Below are 23,282 nucleotides of genomic sequence, written 5' to 3' on the forward strand. Positions count from 1 at the left end.
GGCCAGGTGGCCACAGGTGGGAGCTGCCAGTGGTGTTCTGGGTGTTGAGTCCAGAGCAGGTTTAAACAGCTCCAAAGAAAAAGAAAAACCACAATCCAGGGAGCTTCTCTTCCTCAGCGAGCTCAAAACTAACTAAAAGCAAAGGAGAGCTCTGTCCTGCCCTCTGTCCATCCAGGAGCCGGAATGTGGAGGAGTGAGTGCAGTGTCTGAAAACAAACTGCAGCTTCTTCCTCCTCCCCTTGGCTCTCAGAACCAGCCTTAAAGGTGCAGAACTCATTTCTGGGCTAAACGGACCGATGGGGCACGAGCATCATGAAGTCACCCCAGGACACGCCCCTGTCAGGGTCAGGGGGTCCCGTCCCCGCCTCATCTCCGGGCTGCCGGGGGTGCCCCAGCTCCGGTATCGCCCCTTCCCCTCTCCCCGCCCCGGGGGTCTCCCGTTCCACAGCCCCGGCTCTCACGGGGATCCCCAAAACCAATGTCCCGCCCCGTCAGTACCGGGCCATCCCCACGTGGACCCCCGGGACCCTCCCGAGGGGCGATCGCGGCTCCTCTGCCCCCGAAAAAGCTCCTCTTAGGGAGCCCGGAGATATCCGGGGCTCGAGTCCGGGATCTGCCGGCTCCGAACACGCTCCAAAAAAATCCTCCCGGAGACCCGTGGTTGGAGTTATTTGGGAATTTAGCTACTTGAGCTGGGCTTCTTGTGGGACTTTTAGCAGCCTTGTGTTCCTCACCTTGGAGTAAATGAACTTTGTCAGTCACTCTGATACCATTTGCTCCCTCTCCCCCTGTGATTTTAAGAAACTTTTCAAGGAAGGACAACAAAATATTTTCTTTTTCCTGGCTACCCACAACAGCCATTTTCCTCATAATTTCTCCCATAAGTTCCACAGGAGGAAGGAGGGACTGTTTCCAAGTTTCCAAGAGTTCCTCCAGAGAGAACCACAACCTCTTCAGAGGGAACCAGGCTGTTGTCAAAGGCACTTGGAGTCAGACAACAGTGCCCTGAACTCACTGTGCCAAAATAATGTTGCAATTTGGTTAAGAAAATTTCCGGAGTAATGCCTCCACCTCAATTAAGGTGCTAACAAGACCAAATCCAAGGTGGATTTTATTAAACAGTAAATGTGAGGTAGAGTTGGAAAGAAAGAGAAAAGGGGGGGAGAGCAAAGGAGTGACAGGGACAGAGACCTCCCCTGGGGCAGGGCAAGTGTGACATTGTCCCCTGTGTGTGTGGCCTTCCCGGGGTGGGGGTTTTACACCTGAGCCAGTTTGGGTAAGGGGGGTGGTGTTCACCCCCTGAGCAGGGATTCCCCCACTGTTTCAGGCTGCAGTGTAAGATGGAACCCAATGCATGTTTTCAATCCCCATCTTCATCAACTGCTATAAACAGGTGGGGCAGTGTTCTTTATCTCTTCCATAACTCAGCCCTGATAACGCCCTCCAGGGGAGATATCTTCTGTGAATGGGCCATTGAGTGTCACTGCAGGACTGATAAAATTCCATCCTCCCATTGTGGGATGCTCCGCCCAGGGGGAGGATCCAAGCATTCCTACCTGCATATAAGGTGAGCCTTGCAACACCAGGAGCAGCTTGCCTACTGGATTCCCAGAGGACAAGAGCTCCAGAAGCACCCCTGGACCTCCAGAGGAAGACCAGACCCTTCTACAGGATCACTGCTTGGACAGAATCACGTTCATCACTCCCACAGGACTGAAGCCACCATTTAATGGGACTGCTGCCACCACCCTGAAGAGCAACAGGGTGTCAGGTTATATCCTGACTCTGTCAGTTTAAGGCAGTGTTTCTGCATCATTGCCTTGATCTTCATTTTCTTATTAAATTGTAATCCTGGTTAAGACCCTCCCCAGGTTTGCCTTCAAACAAGTACAAAATTCAATGTACTTATCCCTTGTTTTCTTCTCAAAACAGGATTTTCCATCCCGTAAACTTGGCCAGATGGAGGAGGAGGCTGTGAGGAAGAAGAAGGTGCCCCAGGAGCCCCAGGCAGGTGAGGAGGAAGTCAGTGCCCCTTTCCCCCTCTCTCCTGCTCCATCTCCCAGCCCAGCACAGCCCCCGGCTGTAGGACAACCCTGCTGCCAACCCCGTCCTGCCGGGGATGCACTGGGGGGATCTCCTTCCCCTTCTCTCTGGCACGGAGGCAAATCCCATCCTCTCCTTGTCCTTCCTCCCCCAGGGAAGAAGATGAGGATGGAGACCAGGGAGGGCAAATCCCTGTGGCAGAATCTCGTGGAAGAGCCCATTTTGAGTGGCTCCACGGTGCAGAATTCCAACAGGGAGGACAAGTTCCAGAGATCCTACAGGAGAAGGGGCTCCAAACCCAGCCCAGGGTGCTCTGAGGAGGAAAGACCCAACCTGAGCCAGGAAGGTGGACAGAGCTTCAGCCAGAGCTCAGAGCTGGTGGTCCCTGAGCAGCTTCATGCGGATGAGAGGCCCTTTTACTGCCCTGATTGCGGAAAGGGCTTCCAGTGCAACTCCTACCTCATCAGGCACCAGCGCATCCACACTGGGGAGAGACCCTACGAGTGCCCCACGTGTGGGAAGAGGTTTCAGACCAGCTCAAATCTCCGCCTGCATGAGCGGATTCACGCGGATGAGAGGCCCTTTTACTGCCCTGACTGCGGAAAGGGCTTCAAGCTCAACTCCTACCTCATCAGGCACCAGCGCATCCACACTGGGGAGAGACCCTACGAGTGCCCCACGTGTGGGAAGAGGTTTCACACCAGCTCAAATCTCCGCCTGCATGAGCGGATTCACGCGGATGAGAGGCCCTTTTACTGCCCTGACTGCGGAAAGGGCTTCAAGCTCAACTCCACCCTCATCAGGCACCAGCGCATCCACACTGGGGAGAGACCCTACGAGTGCCCCACGTGTGGGAAGAGGTTTCAGACCAGCTCAAATCTCCGCCTGCATGAGCGGATTCACGCGGATGAGAGGCCCTTTTACTGCCCTGATTGCGGAAAGGGCTTCCAGTGCAACTCCTACCTCATCAGGCACCAGCGCATCCACACTGGGGAGAGACCCTACGAGTGCCCCACGTGTGGGAAGAGGTTTCAGACCAGCTCAAATCTCCGCCTGCATGAGCGGATTCACGCGGATGAGAGGCCCTTTTACTGCCCTGACTGCGGAAAGGGCTTCAAGCGCAACTCCACCCTCGTCACCCACCAGCGCATCCACACTGGGGAGAGGCCCTACGAGTGTCCCCAGTGTGGGAAGAGCTTCACCCGCAGCTCGCACTTGACAAAACACCAACGGAGCCACCAGTAAATGAAGCCCTGCAAATGCCTCGATTGCAGGAACAGCTTCATGCACCACTCCAATTTCAACCCCCATGGGAGAACCCACATTGGAAAGAGCCCTGGTGATCCATGTTCCCTGTGATCCATGCTGGGAAGACACCTGTACCTTGTCCTGCCCTTGCCAATGACCTGATGTGGGATGGAAGAACATGAGGGTCTGGCCATGGCCATGTCATTACATTCACTCCCACCTCAGGTCATTGCCTGGGACAGGAAAGGGACTCTTTCTCTCTCTCCCTGAGGAGAAGGGTGTCCTTTCCAGGTAAGAAATATTGTAGCCAGGCAGACCCTGTGAGTTGTGTTGTAGTTTTCCCTGTAAACAGTTTTATTTATCCCTTCTGTTATCAATATTGTTTCGGTTCCTGTTTGTTCCTTATCTCGTTGCTGTTCCCATTAAATTGTTCTTAACCCAGTCCGGGATCTTTGCTTTTTCTGCTTTCCATGGGAGGCGGGAGGGCAGTGAGGGCAGCGCGGTTTTAGCAGGAGCAGGAAATTGGGGAATCCCATTCCTGAAGCCTGGCCCGTGGAAACCGAGCATCCCAGCTGGTGGCAGCCCTGGTGGCCATGGCAGCAGCCTTGGGAGCGGGTCCCAGGCTGGGGCTGTGGGAACCTCTTCCCTCTGGTGCCCAGGGACAGGAGTGGAGGGAGCGGCTGCAGCTGAGTCGGGCCAGGCTCAGCTTGCATGTCAGGAAAAGGTTTTTGCCCAGAGGCTGCTGGGGCCCTGGCCAGGCTCCCCAGGGAAGGCTCCCAGCTCCAGGGCTCTCTGAGCTGCAGCAGCGTTTGGCCAGCGCTGCCAGGCCCAGGCGGGCATTGTTGGGGTGTCCTGTGCAGGGCCAGCAGTTGGACTGGAGGATCCTGATGGGTCCCTCCCAGCTCAGCCAATTCTGTGCTTCTGGGATCCCATCAGCCTGGGGATGGGGCTGCCAATGGTTGCCATGGCAACCGCCTCTGGCTGCAGGCCTGAGCTGGTGTCCATGGCAACCACCCCTGGCATGGGGTCTCCATGGAGCTGCCAAGGGACTGAGCAAAGCAACAAGGGGCTGGTGATGGTTGCCATGGAAACTGACCATAGCAACAGGGGACTGGTGATGGTTGCCATGGTAACTGAGCATAGCAACAGGGGGATGGTCATGGTTGCCATGGATACTGACCATAGCAACAGGGGGCTGGTGATGGTTGCCTGCTCAGCATCATATTTGTCACAGGCCCTCAGAAGGGTTCCATGGGATCTTTCCAAGAGTCTCCAGGCTGTTCCAGAGCTGAAATGTCACAGGCAGAGTCAGGGGCTCCATGAAGACCTCCCAGGCCTTTCTGGGGATGGTAAAGAGCCCTGTGGTCAGAGGCAGTCACAGCCATTCCATGGTGACATCCCCGGGCACCTTGGGCTGCAAAGGCACCCATCTGTCACAGGCACTCACGGGGGCTCCACGGTGACATCCCAGGAGTCCCCAGGCTGCAAAAGAGCCGGGATGGCCCAGACACTCACAGGGATTCCTGTCATGGGCACAGTGGGAGCTTCAGGCAAAGTTTATTAGAGAAACTCCTGTTGGGTCTCGAGGTGCAGAAAGGAGCCCCAATAGCCCCCAGAGATCCCCAAATCTCAGCACTGAATCAGAGATGACACCAACTCAGATCAGAAGGCTAAGGGCTAAAAGCCACCTGTTTTTTCAATGCTCTTCTTTTATATCTTGGTTTTCTACAGGTGGACCTCATTGGTCATTTAATCAACACATTTCACATGATTGGCCAATTAAGACAACACCCTTCAGTAAACAACTTTATTGAAAAAAGCCAACTTATTTCAAACATTGTCGGGGCACCAGTTATTGATGTTTGTTTTATGTTGGGCCTTTCTGGGGGCACCCTTGATGGGGTAAACCCTCTGTAGCAGTTCTGTGCCATGTAAAAGGAGATGCATGGGACTTTTTTGGTCTTCAGCTTCTTGTTTATGGTTATCTTATCTAAAGTTTTGCATTGCTGTCCACACCAGGCTCAGCACACTGGAAAAGCACCGCAAAATGGCCCCAAAATGTACGGTTTCAAGGTCTTTTAAGGTTGTCTCATCCAATTAACTCTTAAAACCTACATTATTTCCACTTATCTGCCCATACCTCTCCCCTTGACTGTCCACATAACCTCTGCACTCTGCTTTCCTTGACCAATCACCCTGTGCCACCAACACTGCAGAAAATGGACTAGAAGAAGAAGAAGACAGGGACTACACCCCAATTCCTCCATCTTGCTTCCTATCTACACCATACTAAAAATCTCAAAACCTAAATTTCTCACCCAAGTGACATGCTATACTAGCCTCTAATCTATTTCACACTTTGGTAAATTCTAATCTGTCTCAAAGTCTTGGAAGTCCTCTCCATTGGTGAAGGTTCAAGGCAGTGTTTCTCTGGGGGTCAGGATTCCTCAGAGCAGACAGAGAAATATTCCTTGTACCCTGGATTCCCACACATTTAACCTAAAAAACTTTGAAGATTTTAAGTTATCCAAAAATGTTCCAGGTAAGTAGGATTAGAAGGAGATGAAATAGAGAACAACAGAAAGATAGAAGATCCAGAGAAAGACACACAGATGGGTACCAACTGCTCAGGTTCCAGCATGACAACAAAAGAAACACCAGGAGAAGGCAGGATCCGGACCCTGCGCTGGCCTCATGCTCCGGCTTTTAACGCCCTGGGACTTCATGGCCCCGCCCCTGGGGTGGGACTGCCAGTTGCTTGTCCAATCAGAGCCAGGGTAGCACCAGCTGCTAGTGTGTGATTGATTGATTGACAGCTGGGCCAATCAGAGCTGGGTTAGTACCGCCCCTGCTGTGTGATTGACAGGTCTGCCAGGCCAGGGCTGGGGGTGGGGCTCTGTCCCACCACAAACCAAAGCCTGACCTGGCCCTGGCCCGACATGGGACAGGTCTGCCTGGTTTGGCCTCCTGGGGGCTGTCTGACAGGTCCCACTGAATTTGGCATGTCAAGGGCCACTTCCCATCTGACCGTGAAGCACTGGGGCTTTTATTCCCATGGGAGAGAACTGTCTTTCTTGTCTAGGCACCCATGGCCAAAATTGGGATTCTGCATCTAAAATTCTCTATATCCAAGGGTTACTCCCAGACAAAATCTGCCTGTACAGTCAAGTCTGGCCAGCCTTGGCCTCTGGTGAGTGCCTCTCATCTGCCCCTGCCCCACTGGGGCTCACTTGTTTCCTTCCTATGGAGACCATTGTGACACTGCAGGCTCTTGTGGAACCTGTTACACTGTAGGAACTTGTGGAACCAAGGAGAACATTGTGACCCTGCAGGGTACCCTGGATCCAAGGGGCCACTGTGACACTGTGGGGCCTCGTGGAACCAAGGACATCATTGTGGCTCTGTTGGGCCACATGGTCCCAAGGGGCCAGTGTGAAGCAGCAGGGCTTTGTGGAACCAAGAGGCCATTGCTGCATTTCAGGGCCTCGTGGAGCCAAAGGGCCGTTGTGATCCTGCAGGGCACCGTGGATCCATGGAGAGCATTGTGGCACTGCAAGGCCCCATGGAACCATGGAGACCATTGTGACACTGTGGGGCCTCATGGAAGGAAGGGGCCATTGTGACACTATGGGAACTTGTGGAACCAAGGGAATCATTGTTGCACTACTGGGCCCCAATGGAACCAAGGGGCCATTGGACACAGCCAGGCTTCATGGAACCAATAGACCATCATGACACTGTGGGGCCTTGTGGAACCATGGAGACCATGAAGATCCTTAAGGACTTGTGTAACCAAGGGGCCATTATGGCACCTGAGGGCATCATGGAAGCAAGGAGCCATTGTGACACTGCAGGGCCCTGTGGAACCAAGGGAACATGAAATAGGTGTGGCTGCCTTGGCCTCCCAGGGGTCACCTGACAGGTCTGGCTGACCTTGGAATGTGGAAGGCCACTCCCATCTGCCCCTGAAACACTGGGGCTCTGGGCTTTCCTTTGTATGGAAAAGAACTGTCCATCTTTTCCAGGTATCCATGCCCAAAATTAGGATTCCACCTCCAAATTTCTGTGTATCCAAGGATTGCTGCCAGACAAAAGCTGCCAGGACAGAAAGGTCTGGCTGGTCTTTTACTCCTGAGTGCCAGAACTCACCTGTTTTCTAAACACTGGAAAGGGCTCTGTGCTTTTCTTTGTATGGAAAAAATCATCCTTCTCTAGGCACAAATGTCTAAAATTAGGATTTCACATTCATAATTTTGAATATTCACGGGTTGCTCCAAGCAAACCTGCCAGGACAGACAGGTCAGGCTTGCCTTGGCTTGTGGTGGTTGCTGTTCATCAGCTCCTGAAAAACAAGGGCTCCGTGCTTTCTTTCCTATGGAGACCAATGTGACATTTGGGAGCCTTGTGAAATGAAGGGGCCATTGTGACACTGCAGAGCACCATGGATCCAAGGGACCATTGTGACACTGTGGAGCCTCGTGGAACCAAGGACATCATTGTGGCTCTGTTTGGCCGCATGGTCCCAAGGGGCCAGTGCAAATCAGCGGTGTGGGAGTTAGCCTGGCTGCAACTCAGACTCAGCCAGATTTTACCCCAGAAGAAATGGGCGTGAGTTTCAAGTCCTAGGAATCATTCGTTTAACTTAGGGTGAGGTTGAGAGTTCCCCCATAAGCCTTTAATGTTGTTATGCTAACTTGTCCAAGTTCTACTCCCCTATTGGTTACTTGTTTCTTCTATAGGTTTATTGTTCTAGTTTTCTAGCCCCAAGTGTCTGTGTTGCTGCTTCCCCTTTGTCTCAGGTCTTAGGATTCTGCCCCTAATACTGTGCTTGACTTCTCCATGTTTATTGTTTTTCACCCTGTTATTAAAGTTCTTTTTGGGCAACTCCATCAAACCTGCGCCTTTTCATTTTCGCCCACCTTGCTCTTGAGTCAGGGAACCAGAGAGGTTTGTCACAGCCACCCTCATTGTGACCTTTGGCGCCCTAACAGGGACCATGACACTCAGGGCTCCCTGTGTCAGTCACGTCAGCTGGGGTTGGCTGATGGATAGGCCAGTGCTCCCCGGGATTTTGGATTGTGCTGCGTTCGGTGGATTGATCGTTGGGACCTTGGCCAGGATCAGCAGGGACATCGACGGTTTCACCTGCATAGGATTGCAGGTGGGTTTGGGGAAATGCAAGACATTTATTGCCCATTTTGCCACTGTCTTTTTATAATATGCACCCATGTCCCATAACTGATTTGTGGTCTTTTAGTGGCTCTTCCCCATAAGGCAGGGAAAGAGAAAAATGGGCAGCCAGATGTCCAAAGTAGAAATGAGCATAAATGGATGCTTTAAGTTAATTCTCAGTGATCATGGCAAAGTATTTTCAAAGAAGAAATTAAAATCAATTGTGATGTGGATCATTAAAAATTTTCCAGATGCCTCTGTTGATGAAATCCATACCACTGAATTTTAGGACTCAGTGGGAGTTAAATGTACAACCTTTTGATCAAAAGGGACCCCATTGCACCCTGCATGCTCCCCATCTTCCACACTATCCTTGAGACCCTTCACCAGCAAGCAGTGTGTCGAAAACTCGATCCATTGGTCACTCCTAACTTGGGATCTCCCTTCAAACCTGCCTTTCTCAGACCTTCCACGATGGTCCAAGATGGCAATGGCCACACTGTCCTGGAGCATCAAGCCCTGGAGACACAAGATGGAAGGAGCCTGAATGTGGCACAGGAGCCCAACCATCCTCCCTCCATCTTGGCTCCTCCACTTCCTGCTACCACAGCCTTCTCTTCCACCCTGAGCGAACCTCCAGACTCCACCCCCACAACTGCGGGTCACGCCCCCACTGTCAATCATCCTCTCCACCCTGGGCCATGCCTCCAGTTAAGGAAGGAGACTGGCAAATAACCTCGAAACTCCTCATTGCCCTGGGATGTTATGAAAGAAGGGGGCAGAATCCCAGGTGTCAGCCATTGGTTTATGGGGAAATCAAGGATCTGTGTAGGGCAGCTAAAGACCATAGGAAGGACTTACCTTGTTTTAATGGCCTAATGAGGGCCATGTTTACAGCACATTTCTTAACTCTCTATGATTTAAAATATATTATGACCATGCTGTTGTCACCTACAGAATACACCCTGTGGGAAGGGGGATGGAAGTGTTTACTAAATCAATTAATAGCAGACTATGCTAATAATGAGGCGAGGGCAGAATTGACAAAACACCATCTAGCTGGAGAAGGACAACACAGCCTGCCAGATGATCAAGCAGCAGGTATCCCCAGAGAAGTATTGGATGATATCAAAGAGATGGCTTTGAAAGCTTTAATCCACGTATTGGATGGTAGCACCCCCAATTTGGACTACCTTGGGTGGCTGCAGCTAAAGCTTTGGGGCAATCAGACCATCCTGGGTGCCTGTTAAGTAAGCAAACCAATGCTGCCTCCCTCACATTGAGTGGCTGCTCTCAGACACAGAGACCATCAGACACGCCACCTTGCAGAACAGCGATAGAGTTTTTACTCTGGGCACATGGGCATGGCTGTGTAGACTCTGAGGGCATGTGCTGCATGAACCTCTCCAGCCACAGCGAGTCAATCCACAAGAGCATTCAGGTACTGAAGGAAGGGTTCAAGAAGCTTCAATTGGAAAACAAAGACTGGTTCAATAAACTCTTCCAGTCCAATGGACTAAAGGGATGGATGATGTCTAGCTAAAACAGGACTATTAATTCCCTTAGTGGTTGTTGTTGTATTGTTAATTGTCCCATGTTTGTTTGGATGCTTTTAGAAAGTCTGACAAAATTCTTTCAGTTCCATCTTTGTTGTAAAACAGAAAGCAGGAAGATACCCAACACAGGCTCCTCATGGACTCCTTGGAGGAGAGAATTGAAAGCCAGGATGGCACAAAAACCTCTCAGAGACTCAGTGTGGGAAGGAAAATCCTTAAAAGTACCTAAAAGTATTCTTAAATCCATAAAGTACCTTAAAAACCTTGAGTATCTGAAGGTATTACTGAGCCCCACTGAGTGTCAGTACAAAGCTCTCAAGGGACTCATTAAAGCTGATAATTGGGGCCATGATTGCACAAACCTCTCACAGAGTCTGGATCAAAAGGGAAACACCAAGTACCTTCAAATAACTGAAGTACCCTGAAGTATTAATGAGCCCCACTGAGTGTTGTTACTGACAAAGCCTCTCCAGGGACTAATTACAGCAGATAATTGGAGGCCAGGATTGCACAAACCTCTCAGAGACTCCAAGGCAAAAGCCAAACCCAAAGTCCTTTGAAAAACCTGCAGTCCCTGCAGGGAGCATGAAGGAGCCCCCAGGGCCATTGCTGAGCAAGGCTCCCCAGGGACTCCTTGCAGCAGATCCTTGGGGCCACTGGGATGTGGGCTAGGGGGGGATGCTGAGGGCAGGACAAGGGGCTGACAGTGCCCAGCCTGGCTGGGGCTGTGCCAGGAGGCCCCAGGGCCTCAGGACAAGGTGTCTCCTCCCAGCCCTTGGTGGCACAGACCCTGCTGTGCCCCAGGGCACCAAGACTTGGCTTCTCTTTGTCCCCACCTGTCATCACTGCCTGCAGTTCTCTGCTCTGCCTGGGGCCTGGGGACACTTGCTCAGTCGTGTCCCTCTCTGGGACCCATTAAAAGTCCAAGAAACTTTGGAGTTGGATTCTGCCTTGGAGTTCTGGAGAGGTTTCTTCAGCTCCCTCTCAGGGACTGATGTCCAGGGCCTGAGCACAAAGCCCCAGAGGCTGATTAAAGTCCTTGTGCTGTGTCTGTGCTGCTGAGCTGGGCTGGGCTCCTGGCCCAGAGGCAGCTCCTGATCACCAAGAAGAGCTTCAAAAGCACATTTCTCTTGATGAGCAGCTCTTCTGCCAGCCCAGCAGGGCTGGGGCACTGCCTGCAGCCAGCCCGGGCACAGCACAGAGGCACAGAGAGCTTCAATCAGTCAGGGCTGGGAAGGGGCTGAGAAGTGCCTGGGGCACAATCACTGCCAGCCCTTGGCACAGGAACCTCTGGCTGCAGGACAATGCAGCTGCAGCTCCTGGAGCCATCTCCTAAAGCTGGAACATGCCAATGCCTGCAGAGCCTGTGAGTACATTCTCTGCTTGTCTCTTGTGCAGAGCAGCCAGGGGTGCCCAGGGCTGTCCTGCAGAGCAGGGTCCTGCAGCCCAGGGCGCTGTGCTGGGGCAGGGACTCTGCTGCCTGCCAGGGACAGCTCTCAGCCAGCCCTGGCAGCTGCTCCCAGCACTGGGGGACAAGATCTGGGTGGCAGGAGACAGGTGGTGAGGCTTGGGAGTGTTCTCCTTGTGTGGGGAGGATGCTGCATTGTTCAGGGCTGCTCCCAGCATGGCATTGAACTGCAGAACATTTCCAAATAGATCATACAGGAAGCACAGCGAGGCAGGGGTTGCATAAAGGGGAAAACCTGCTTTTTATTCTACTGCTTTCGGTTGCCTGGATAAGAAACTGCTCATAGATATTCATCTCTCAGTTCACGTTGAGAAAAATAAAAAAATTCTCTAAGATCTGAATAAATTGGGCCGTGAGCCAGCATCAGTGTTGCTTTTCCAGCCTCCTCAGGGTTGCTCTGACGTTGCCATCAGAGCCTGCAGAGCCAGAGTTGCCCCTGGGCAGTGCCAGAGCTGGGAGGGCTCTGCAGGGCAGAGCTGAGCCCCCAGGGCTGGGCTGGGCTCTGGCAGCACTGGCAGGGCCCAGCCCTGGGCACAGGGAAGCAGCTGCTGGCAGGGACAGCTCCAGGCAGCAGAGCCCTGGGCAGGCAGTGGGAGGAAAGTGCCCCCAGCCTGTGCTGGGTTATTTCAAGTCCTCTCCAAACCCAACTATTCCATGATTACTTTTCTTACAGATCCCCATGCCAAGGCACCAGCAAATGTCCAACAGCAGCTCCATCAGGCACTTCCTCCTGCTGGCATTGGCAGACACGCGGCAGCTGCAGCTCCTGCACTTCTGCCTCTTGCTGGGCATCTCCCTGGCTGCCCTCCTGGGCAACGGCCTCATCATCAGCGCCGTAGCCTGCGGCCACCACCTGCACACGCCCATGTTCTTCTTCCTGCTCAACCTGGCCCTCGCTGACCTGGGCTTCATCTGCACCACTGTCCCCAAAGCCATGCACAATTCCCTCTGGGACACCAGCAACATCTCCTACACAGGATGTGCTGCTCAGCTCTTTTTCTTTGTGTTCTTTCTGTCAGCAGAGTATTTCCTCCTGACCGTCATGTGCTACGACCGCTACGTGTCCATCTGCAAACCCCTGCACTACGGGACCCTCCTGGGCAGCAGAGCTTGTGCCCACATGGCAGCAGCTGCCTGGGCCAGTGCCTTTCTCAATGCTCTCATGCACACGGCCAATACATTTTCCCTGCCCCTGTGCCATGGCAATGCCCTGGGCCAGTTCTTCTGTGAAGTGCCCCAGATCCTCAAGCTCTCCTGTGACAAATCCTATCTCAGGGAACTTGGGCTTCTTGCTGTTACTGTCTGTTTAGATTGTGGCTGTTTTGTGTTCATTGTTTTCTCCTATGTGCAGATCTTCAGGGTCGTGATGAGGATCCCCTCTGAGCAGGGACGGCACAAAGCCTTTTCCACCTGCCTCCCTCACCTGGCTGTGGTCTCTCTGTTCCTCAGCACTGGCATATTTTACTACCTGAAGCCCCCCTCCATGTCCTCCCCATCCCTGGATCTGGCCCTGTCAGTTCTGTACTCGGTGGTGCCTCCAGCCCTGAACCCCCTCATCTACAGCCTGAGGAACCAGGAGCTCAAGGCTGCAGTGTGGAGACTGATGACTGGATGCTTTCAGAAACATTAAACTGTTGGCCAATCTCTGCAAATCACTCGTAATAAAAGTTATCTTTGATACTTCTTGTTGATATAATTTTGGAGGTTCTTTTCCTTTGTTTTAGTATTTTCATATTGTCAACAAAGAAATGTCAATCTTTGTGCCATTTCTCATTTTGTTTCTCTCCACCTTCCCTGTGGCCACAGACTGTATCAATGAGGGTCTGTGCTCTTGGTGGCTTTAAAGGCACTAAAGGATCTCCCAGCAGAGTTTTCTGCAGAGATGCCCTTTTGTTGCCTTCTCTGGAGCTGCAGCAGCAATGTCTGTGTGCAGAGCTGGGGCAGATCAGTGCTGGCCCAGCAGCTGTGCCCAGCAGCAGCAGCAGCAGCACTTGGTGTTGCCAGTGCTGCTGCCGTGGCCCTGCCCCACTGCCCTGGTGGCCCTGGTGTTGCTGCAGGGCCTGAGTGCTCTCGGGGCCGGGCATAGCCCTGGGGGTGGCAGTGCTGGGGCTGCAGCAGGGACAGGCCATGGGCACTGCTGGGGCAGCGCTGACGCCTCAGGCCAGGGCCTGGGGGCTCCAGGCTCCTTGCCCAGGCTCTCTCAAGAACACGGCCAGGCCAATGCTCAGCACAGAAACCCCTGTGAGCAGCCCCAGGCTGGCCGTGGGCAGGCTGGGGGCAAACAGCATGGCTGGGGCTCTGCAAGGGCCCTGGGGCAGACGGGAAGGAGCAGCAGAGCAGGGGCTGATCCATGCCCAGTGCGCTGCACAGCCCAGGGCAGCGTCCCAGAGTGTCCTCATGCAGCTGCCAACAACATCCCCCCTCTGCAGCCCTGGCCTCTCCCCCAGCTCACACAGGTGCCCCATCCTTGCAGGCACAGACACGGCAGCACTGCCTCAGCAGCCCCTGTTTGCATTGCACACAGCAGGGGCAGCACCCCCATGCTGTTGCTGTGGGGACATGAACCTGAGGGAGCACAAATGCCATCAGCCCCTGGGGCCAGCAAGGCCTGCGGGACACCAGGGAAACCACTCAGCTTTGTCCTGGCCTCTGCAGTCAGCCAGAAAGTTTGTTCCCATCAGCTGGGAGTTTCCTGTGCCACTGCAGACGCTGTTGCTCAGAGCCAGGGCTGCCTGGCAGCCACCCCCAAACTGCCCTGAGCATTTCCTCTGCTTCACCTTTGCCTTTTTTGCTCTTCTGCTACAAATTTATTCCCATTGCCCAGCCCTGTTCCCTCGCCTGCAAACAGCCCATCCCTGTTGGTCCTTTCCTCTCTGGCCCCACTCCCCATTGCAGTTCCTGACTTGGCCCCATGGAAACGTCCCTTGGGGAGCAGGATCATCCTACAAGTGCTGCAGGAATTGTCTGCAGGCTCCTGCAGTGCCTGCTGCTGCTCCCTTGCCACAGGCACCCCAGGCCAGGGGGGCACGTCTGGGCTGCTGTGTCTCCCTCTGGGGCTCCCTGTTCTGGGCAATGAGGAGGAGCTGCAGAGGCTCTGCAGGACTGACAGGATGGGTTTTGGGGCTGCCAGGAGAAGCTGAGGGACCTGGGCTGCTGGAGCTCCTCAAGAGGAGGCCCAGGGCTCATCCTGTAACTGCTCCAAGTGTGGTTTCAGAGAATCACAGAATCAGCAAGGTTGGAAAAGGCCTTGGAGATCATCAAGTCCAACCTGTGCCCTGACATCACCTTGTGTCCCCTGAGCCTCCTCTTCTCCAGGAGAAACAAGCCCAGCTCCCTTAGCTGCTCCTCACAGGACTTGTGCTCCAGACCCCTTCCCAGCCTTGTTGCCCTTCTCTGGACACGCTCGAGCCCCTCCATGTCCTTCCTAATTTGGGGGGCCCAGAACTGGACACTGCACTCGAGGTGCTGCCCAACCAGTGCTGAGCACAGGGGAAGAATCCCTGCCCTGCTCCTGCTAGCCACACCATTCCTGATCCAGGTCTGGAGCCCTTGGCCTTCTTGTCCACCTGGGCACGCTGCTGCCTCATGTCCAGCCTGCGGTCCATCAGTCCCTGTACGTCCCTTTCTGTCTGGCTGCTCTGCAGCCATTCTGTCCCCAGCCTGTAGTGCTGCAGGGGTTGTTGTGGCCAAAGTGCAGGACCCGGCACTGGGACTTGTTAAACCTCACCTTGTTGGATTTGGGCCCTGGATCCAGCCTGTCCAGGGCCCTGTGCAGAGCCCTCCTACCCTCCAGCAGATCAACACTCCCAGACAACTTGGTGTCACCACAGTTCCATGAGACCCCAGAGTGTACCAATGCTCTCCATGGTTCAGTGAGGCCTCCCAGTGTCACAATGTCCCTTTGCTTCCATGGGACCCCTTGGTGTCACAAACTCCCTTGGATCCTTGGGCCCTTCAGTGTCACAATGGCACCTTGGTCCCCCAAGGCCCTGCAGTGTCACAATGGATCCTTGATTCCATGACGTCTGGCAGTGCAGCAATGCTCTCCTTGGTTCCACAGTGTCACAATGGCCTCTTGGTCCAGAGGGCCACCATGGTGTCTAACATGTTTCCTTCATTCCAGGAGTCCCTGAGGAGCAGCCCTGGCCTGTTGGTTCCATGGGGCCCTGCAGTGTCACAATGGCCCCATTGTGACACCAGTCCTGCTCTGTCCCAATGCTCTGCATGGTTCCACAGGGCCCTGCAGGGTCACAGTGGCCTCTGTGTTTCCATGAGGCCTCAGAGTGCCACAATGAATTCCTTGGTGCTGCAGTGTCACAATGGAGCCCTGGTGACACAAGATCCTGCAGTGTCACCAGGGACCCTTGGTTCCATGGGGCACCACAGTGTCACAATTGTCCCCTGAGTTCCCAGAGTCCTTGCAATGGAGCAACGGCCCCTTGATTCCATTGTCCCCAGGCTCTCCCAAGGGTCTCCTTGGTTCCACAGTGTCACAACGGCCCCTTGGTTCCACAAGGCCCTGCAGGGTCACAGTGGCCTCTGTGGTTCCAGCAAGACCCACCCTGTCACCATGGACTCCTTGCTTCCGTTCAGCCCCACAGTGTCACCGTGGCCCCTTGGCTCTGTGCTGCCATGTCGTACACAGTGTCACCATGGTCCTCTTAGTGCCACCAGGCCCCGCAGTGTCACAATGGCCCCTTGCTTCCCCAGGCCCTGCAGTGGCACAATCATCAGAGAATCAACCAGGCTGGAAAAGACCTTGGAGAGCATCAAGTCCAACCTGGAATCCAACAACACCTTGTCACCCAGACCATGGCACTCAGTCTTTCCTTAAAAACCTCCAGGGACAGTGACTCACCTATATACCCTGGCAGCCTATTCTAATGCCCAACTACCCTTTGTATGGAGAATATATTCGAATGTCCAGTCTAAAAATCCCCTGGTGCGGCTTTTGGCGGTGCTGTCTTGTCCTGTCCCTGTTCCCTGGGAGAAGAGCCTGACCGCCACCTGGCTGCACCCTCCTGTCAGGGAGTTGTAGAGAGAGATGAGGTCTCCCCTGAGCCTCCTCTTCTTCAGGATAAACAACCCCTGCTCCCTCAGCCACTCCTCACAGGACTTGTGCTTCAGACCCCTGACCAGCCTTGTTGCCCTTCTCTGGACATGCTCCAGCCCCTCCATGTCCTTCCTAAATTGGGGGGCCCAGAACTGGACACTGCACTCGAGGTGCTGCCCAACCAGTGCCCAGCATAGGGGAAGAATCACTGCCCTGCTGCTTCTGGCCACACCATTCCTGATCCATAGGAGTGCCAGGGGTTGGATGAGGGAAATGGTGGGGAGGGGGTGGGGACAAAGTGTTATTGATTGTCACCCATGAAGGGTCTTGATTTTCATATCTGTTCAGACTGCATTAGAAGGTGCTGGGGTTCAATATCAATTGGACATTAGAATGCATTTCTGAAATTTCTCTAACTAACCAGAGAATAATTGAAAACTATGATTATTCCCAGGGGCTTTTCTTGTTCAGGTATTTCATTCAAATATTTATGAGCTTTTCTCACTGAATTCCGGACCTGAAGAGTTCAAGAAAGAAGAGGCCTCTGGAGTAATAAAATTCATCAGCAACCTCCAAGTGGCTCAGGATCCATCACCTTTAAAGCAGCAATGAACAGAAATGGGCACAGCTTTGTGGCTGCTGTCCCAGCTTTGGCATGGGCCCTGGGCCTGGAGCAGGAGCAGCTCTTGAAGGCCCCAAGGCCGGGGCTCTGGTGCTGCCCTGGGCAGATGGGATGGCAGCAGGGGCTGCAGAGCTCTCAGCACCTCAGCCCAAGGGGAGCAGGCAGCCAGGGAGCCTCCTTTGGCCTTGGCCAAGCACCTTCCCCCATGGCTGGGGCTGAGTCCTGTGGCAGCTGCAGCTGCTGCTGTGCCCTTGGCAGGGGCTGAGGCCGTGGGACCAGTGCCCAGAGCAGCCTGGCCTGAGCAGAGCTGTGGGGCCAGAGCCGGCTGGGCTGGGCTGGGCTCAGAGAGGCCCTTGGTGCTGCCCAGAGCTCAGGGCAGCTGGCAGAGCTTGCAGGGAGCTGGGCTGGGCTCCGAGAGCCTGGCCCAGAAACCATCAGTGTCCATCTCAGCCTGGCTGAGCGTGCAGGGGCAGGACTCAGGCCAGGCCTTGTGGGGCAGGGCCAGCGCCTGTGCAAGGCATTGCAAACAGGCAAGTGGCCCAGAGAGGAGGCTGCTCTGTGCCCTTGGTGGCATGGATAGAGCAGGGAGGGGCCCAGGACATTTGTCAGTGCCAGCCTCTGTGCCCATGCTTTGGCAGCCCTGGCTGCTGAGCCCAGCTTTGGCGTGGGCTGAGTTTGGCTGTGGCCCAGCTCCATCCTCCTGCGGGGCTCAGGGCCTGTTCCTGGCCATGGCCAGCCCTGGCTGCCTCTCTGCTGGCCCAGAGGCCAGCAGAGCCCGGGGCAGGGCTGTCTGTGCAGCCCCACAGGTGCCAGGGGCTCTGCAGGAGCTGGCAGAGGCTGCCCAGCAGGGAGGCCATGGGGCACAGAGCCCCAAGGCTGCTGTGGGCACCACGGCACAGGGGCCGTTCCCAGCCGCAATGCTCCTGGCCTGGGCTGGGCCTGCACAGGGGCTGGGCCACCATGGCTGGGCCAGCACAGGGCCACAAAGGGGCCACGCAGCCGCTGCCGGGGCTGACAGCAAGGCCAGGCACACACAGGGAATTGCTGAGCATGGCCTGCGCTGGCCAGGCCTGACTGTGCCAAAGGCAGAGCTCAGCTGCCCTTGGGGGCTGCAGCAACACTCCAGAGCCCAAAGAGCCTCCATGGCTGGGCTGGAGAGCAAGGCTGCAGGAGGGAAATGCAGGGCTGCTGCGGGATGGGGAGGCCATTGAATTCCAGCACACACCTCAGCTCTCTGATGATCCCGGCACCATGCTGGGCCCTGTTTCACACTGGAGCAGAGCAGATGTTGATGGGACAGGAGCCGTGTGGGGCTGTCAGGGACCTGCAGCTTGCAAGGTGCTCTGCTCTCCCTCAGGTGCTCTGGGAGAGATCCAATCCCAGCTGGGCACCTCAGGGCACAAGTGGCACTGCCTGTTCATGGGCACACAGCTCATGTCTGCCTGGAAAGTGGCACAGGTTTTAATACTTGTTGGTTTGATAATATACAAGCAAATCTTTATTATCTGGGTCATTTGATTACTTTTCAAGAAATGGCCAAGTTTTCCCACCAGGAACAGGAATTTCCTGGAGCTGTACTGATGGCAGGAGGAGAAGTCCTGATATTGCCTTCTGCTTGTGTCACCAATATTCTGTTCATTGTTTCCTCTCCCTCTTCCTTCAGGTATTTACAGGTCTCTTGTTTAAATGACCATGTCAAAGGACATCTCTTCATTTAGAGTGGATCTATGTGCTTCCTACTGCTCTCTGATTTCCTTCTCCAGGTGCTCTCCGGTAATTCATATGCTTCTCAACCAACTGGTTTCATGCTTTGAGGAACAGGAAGTTGCCCAGTCTTTCTGATGTTCAAAAAAAAAACTATATTACTCAACATCCTATTTGCATTTCCATCTTATGCAGAATTACCTTTTCCTATGTCTTTGCCTGAAGTTGTTCCTGTATGGACATCCCTTGGGGATGGGGGACATGTCAGATGCTGCAGGGACATCCCAGAGAGCTGAGGGAAGAGCTGTGATGGGTATTAAACTGTTCAAATGTTCAACTTGTGTTTGTTAGCAAGAAACCTTTCTGTGCCTCTCAGTGTCACCAGGCCCTGAGCCCAAAGGACACAAACCTGATGAGTTGTGGTTCCCACTGCAGGGGCTGCACTTGGACCTTGGCTCTGCACAGGAGAGCTCTTCATCCCCTTTCTCTCTTTTGTTCCCTCTGGGCATGGAGGGAGCTCCTGACTTCAGCCTGTGACTTGTGTGTGCAAAGAGCAAATCTGGGCAGAATCAGGGCAGGGAGGGTTTGGGGGACCTTGGGATCTGTGCTGGGCACAGAAGGTGTTTTCCATTGCTCTGAGACTGTCTGCTGTGCCAAGTAGATTTAATATCCAGCAGAGGAATGACTTCTGCATTTGATGGAGCTGTGCCTTCCCTTGGCTTTGTTGGCTGACAAGAAATGAACATCCCTCTGTGTCTCAGGCAGCTCCTTCTCCAAGGAAAGCAGGTGGGAGTTGGAGCCAAGGAGCTGAAAGCTGCAGGAGCAGCCTGGGCTGGAGGGAGCTCAGATTTGCACAAGGCTGCTCTGAGTGCCAGGGCTTGGATGGGGGAAATGGTGGGGTGGGGGTAGGGACAGAGTCTGATTGATTGTCAGCCATGAAGGGTCTTGATTTTCATATCCATTCAAATTGCATGAGGAGGTACTTGCATTCAGTGTCAATTGGAGATTGTACATATCAATGAATTAACAGGAAAGGAAAACTAAACAGGACTTAAAAAATCTTTTCTCGCTGTCTTTTTAAATATCAGATATTTAGTTTGAATACACTACTGCGATCTACTTAACCACAAAGGATTTGAAAATTAAAATCAAATTATTCCCAGAGGCTTGGCTTGTTAAGATGTTCTGAATGTTAATGAGCCCTGGGACACTGAATTCCTGCACTGAAGAGCTGAAGGCTGAACAAGCCTCTGGAGCAGGGAAATTCAGCAGCAGCCTCCAAGTTGCTGAGGATGTCAGCAGCCCCCAGTGAGGCCATCCCTGCCCAGAGACCGTGGGGGAATGGGCAGACAAGGAGAGCGTCCCTGGGTCTGGGGCAGCACAACTCAGAGGCACCAGTGGCTCCAGCTGGGCAATGGAGTGTGGAATGTGGCTGGGAAAGCCCTGCCTGGGCTGGGCCAAGCAGGACACACAAGCCCTGACCCCCATCCACTAAAAAACTCTCTAAAGGAGATATTTAAGAAGAATTACAATTGTTTCTGTACCCTAAGTTGGATACACTAGAGAAATACTGACAGGAAATCCTCAAGAGCTCAAAACAACCAAACAGCCTTTACTGGCAATTTTAGAAAATCAAAGAAATTTTCGCAAATGTTTTAATAGGATATTCAATCAACAAAAAACACTTCCCAAAGCATTAATTTGGCCCATTCAACTTCACAAACTCTAAGCCTGTGCAATTTCATGTTAATCAAAATTTGCAAGAGGACAAAAATAGAAGAAGCATTTTTCTTCCTCTTTCTCAGAGCGAGAGAAAGAAAAATAAGATTGAGACAAGCACACACAGAGCTCACAACTCCTGGATTCCAGCACTGTTCAGATGGAAATTCCAAGAGAAGGTAGGGTCAAGCTGTGTGCTTGCCTTGTGGTCAGCCTTCAATACCCCTTGGTCTCCCTGGGCCCTTCCCCCAGGTGGGGCTTGGGCTCATTTGGTCCCTCAGGAGCTGGGCTGGGGATGCAGAGGTGGCTGTGGAGCATTGCCTGTGCTGTGCCAGGGACTGGCAGCCACTGCTGGGCTGGGATAGAGGCTCTGGGCGGATTGGGGTTCCAGGGCAGGGCAGGGCTGGACCTGCCCCTTTCTCCCCCACACACGTAATGTTCTCAGCCAAGAATCTCCTCCAGTCTCTCACAGTAAGGCAATGTTGCAGGTGAAATCCCAATTCTGGCCATGGGCATCTGGATGAGAAGGAAAATTATTTTCCACAGGAAGGGAAGCACAGAGCCACTGTGTGTGGAAGACAGGTGAGAGCCTCACTAGGCCAAGGTCTGTCAGACTTGTCAGGAAAGGCAGACTTTGTCTGGGAGCAGTCTTTGGATTTAGGGAAGGTGGAACCCAATCTTGGCCATGGATACCTGGCGAAGCAGGATAGTTCTTTTCCATAGGAAGGAAAGCACAAAGCCTTCCCCAGTGTTTTGGGGACAGATGGGAAGTGATCCTTGTGAAACCACTGATAGACAGATTTGTCCTGGCAATATTCCTATTGGAACAATCCCAGGATATAAGGAAATTTGGAGGTGAAGTCCCAATTCTGGCAATGGGTGCCCATAGAAGAAGGAGAGTTCTTTTCCATATGAAGGAAAGCACAGTGCCCCATTGTTTCAGTAGCAGATGAAAAGTGACCCTCAGCATGCCAAGGTCAGCTGGACCAGTCACATGGCTCCTGGGAGGCCAAACCAGCCAGATCTGATCTGTGTTCCCTTGGTTTTATGGTGCCCCATAGTGTCACAATGGTGCCTTGGATTCATGAGGCCGCACAGTGCCATAAGGGTGACTTGTTTCCATGGGATCCAGTAGTGTCACAAACACTCCTTGATTACAGGAAGACTTGCAGTGTCACAATGGACCCTTGGTTCAATGAGGCTGTGAAGTGTCCTAATGGTCTCTCCATGGTTCCATGAGGCCTTGCAATGTCACAATGGACCTTTGGCTCCATGGGGTCTTGCAGTGTCACAATGGCTCCTTGGTTTCAGGACACCCCAAAGTGTCACAATGGTCTCCACGGTTTCAGGAGGCCCCGAGATTTCACAACGGACCCTTGGTTTGATGAGGCCTCACAGTGTCACATGGATCCCTATATTACATGGAGCCACACAGCGTCAGTACTGTCCCCTTGGTTCCATGAGGCCCAGCAATGTCACAGTGCTCTCCATGATTCCATGAGGCCCCACAGTGTCACAATGGTCCCTTGGTCTCACAGGGCCCCACAGTGTCACAAAGGTCCCTCGGGCTCACAGGGCCCTACAGTGTCACAATGGTCCCTTGGTTCCATGGGCCCTGTGCTGCTGCATTCCCCCCTCCCCTTCTCAGGCCGCCCTGCCAGCTGAGAAATGCTCCTTGGGCCTTGGCCTTGGCCAACAGCCCCTGGGCTCAGCTCCTCTGCAGCTCATCACAAACACTGTCTGCTCTAGGCACTGCTGCTGCCCAACCAGCTCCTGCTTTCTGTAGGAGCAGCCCTGGGAACTGGTTTTGTTCCCTCAGTGGCACAAGATCCCTCTTCTCACCCTGCCAAAGAAACCTGTTGGTGCCAAGTGTGGCAAGGATGAACCATTACTGGGACTGAAGCCCCTCTCTTGGGGCCCTGCAAACAGCGCTCCAAAAGGAGCCCTTAGAGCTCTCCTGGGCCAGCGACTCCCTCTGAGTGGGGCCTCTCCCAGCCGGGAACTCTCCCGTTTGCTGCACTCGGGGATCCCCAACAACGACGGAGCCTGGGCTGATCCCCCCACTCCTCCAGGCTCAACCCTTCACCCGCTGGGGAGATGCCAAAGGATCCACAGGGAGCATTTCCTGCCCTCAGGGGAATTTCTCCCAGGTGCCTTGCACTGACTCTTTGTGTCTGTGTGCACACAGGAGTGCCTGTGCTGGGGAAATGTGGCAGAAATGCTGCTCTCTGAGGGGTTTGAGTGCCTTGGATAGCAGAGTCAGTCAGATATCCAGATATCAGTAAGGTTAAGTCAGAAGGTCTAAGTAAAGTTAAATGCTCCTAAGAGTTGTTCTTTTACTAAGTTGTTAAGTTTAAACTATTAGCTAAGTTAAATATTGTTAAGTGTTCTTCGACTGTTAAATTGCAAAGTCATAGGTTATAAGTTAGGTTAAATACTGTTAAGTGCTGTCCTTTTGCCTAAATTGTGAAGTTGAAGTTATAAGTTAAGGTTAAGGTATAAGTTTAGTCAAGTTAAGTTTGAGCTCTGTTAACCTATTGGGCCATATTCCTTTCATTCTTGCCCTCACTGTCTTTGTGTGACACACACAGGGACAGTTCTCAGTTCATTTCTGGTTTGATTGCCTGGATTTTGTTTGGTTTTGTTGTTGCTTTGTTTCTTTGGTGTGCCTGAAGTGTCCAGTCAGGAGCAGAGTGA

General features: G+C 53.4%; 2 protein-coding genes across 2 annotated transcripts; both read left to right on the forward strand.

The window, feature by feature from the left end:
* Window positions 1-296: 296 nt before the first annotated feature.
* LOC118700684 (zinc finger protein 239-like) lies at window positions 297-11,888 on the forward strand. Its single transcript, XM_054518112.1, has 5 exons — window positions 297-344; window positions 2,482-2,882; window positions 2,958-3,284; window positions 9,239-9,291; window positions 11,869-11,888. The coding sequence occupies exons 1-5, from the start codon at window positions 297-299 to the stop codon at window positions 11,886-11,888; spliced, it is 849 nt and encodes a 282-aa protein (XP_054374087.1).
* A 296-nt stretch (window positions 11,889-12,184) lies between these two features.
* LOC118700694 (olfactory receptor 14A16-like) lies at window positions 12,185-13,117 on the forward strand. Its single transcript, XM_036405290.1, has one exon. It carries the CDS (start codon window positions 12,185-12,187, stop codon window positions 13,115-13,117), a length of 933 nt encoding a protein of 310 aa, XP_036261183.1.
* The last annotated feature ends 10,165 nt before the right edge of the window (window positions 13,118-23,282 follow it).

Source organism: Molothrus ater, chromosome 34 (assembly GCF_012460135.2).
Source record: "Molothrus ater isolate BHLD 08-10-18 breed brown headed cowbird chromosome 34, BPBGC_Mater_1.1, whole genome shotgun sequence".
Lineage (NCBI taxonomy): Eukaryota > Metazoa > Chordata > Aves > Passeriformes > Icteridae > Molothrus > Molothrus ater.

Coding starts and splice junctions, on each gene's coding strand:
- LOC118700694 (XM_036405290.1), top strand. CDS start 12,185: ATGTCCAACAGCAGCTCCATCAGGCACTTCCTCCTGCTGGCATTGGCA.
- LOC118700684 (XM_054518112.1), top strand. CDS start 297: ATGGGGCACGAGCATCATGAAGTCACCCCAGGACACGCCCCTGTCAGG. Junction 345..2,481: donor CAGGACACGCCCCTGTCAGG/GTCAGGGGGTCC, acceptor GATTGCGGAAAG/GGCTTCCAGTGCAACTCCTA. Junction 9,292..11,868: donor TGGGGAAATCAAGGATCTGT/GTAGGGCAGCTA, acceptor TTGCTTTTCCAG/CCTCCTCAGGGTTGCTCTGA.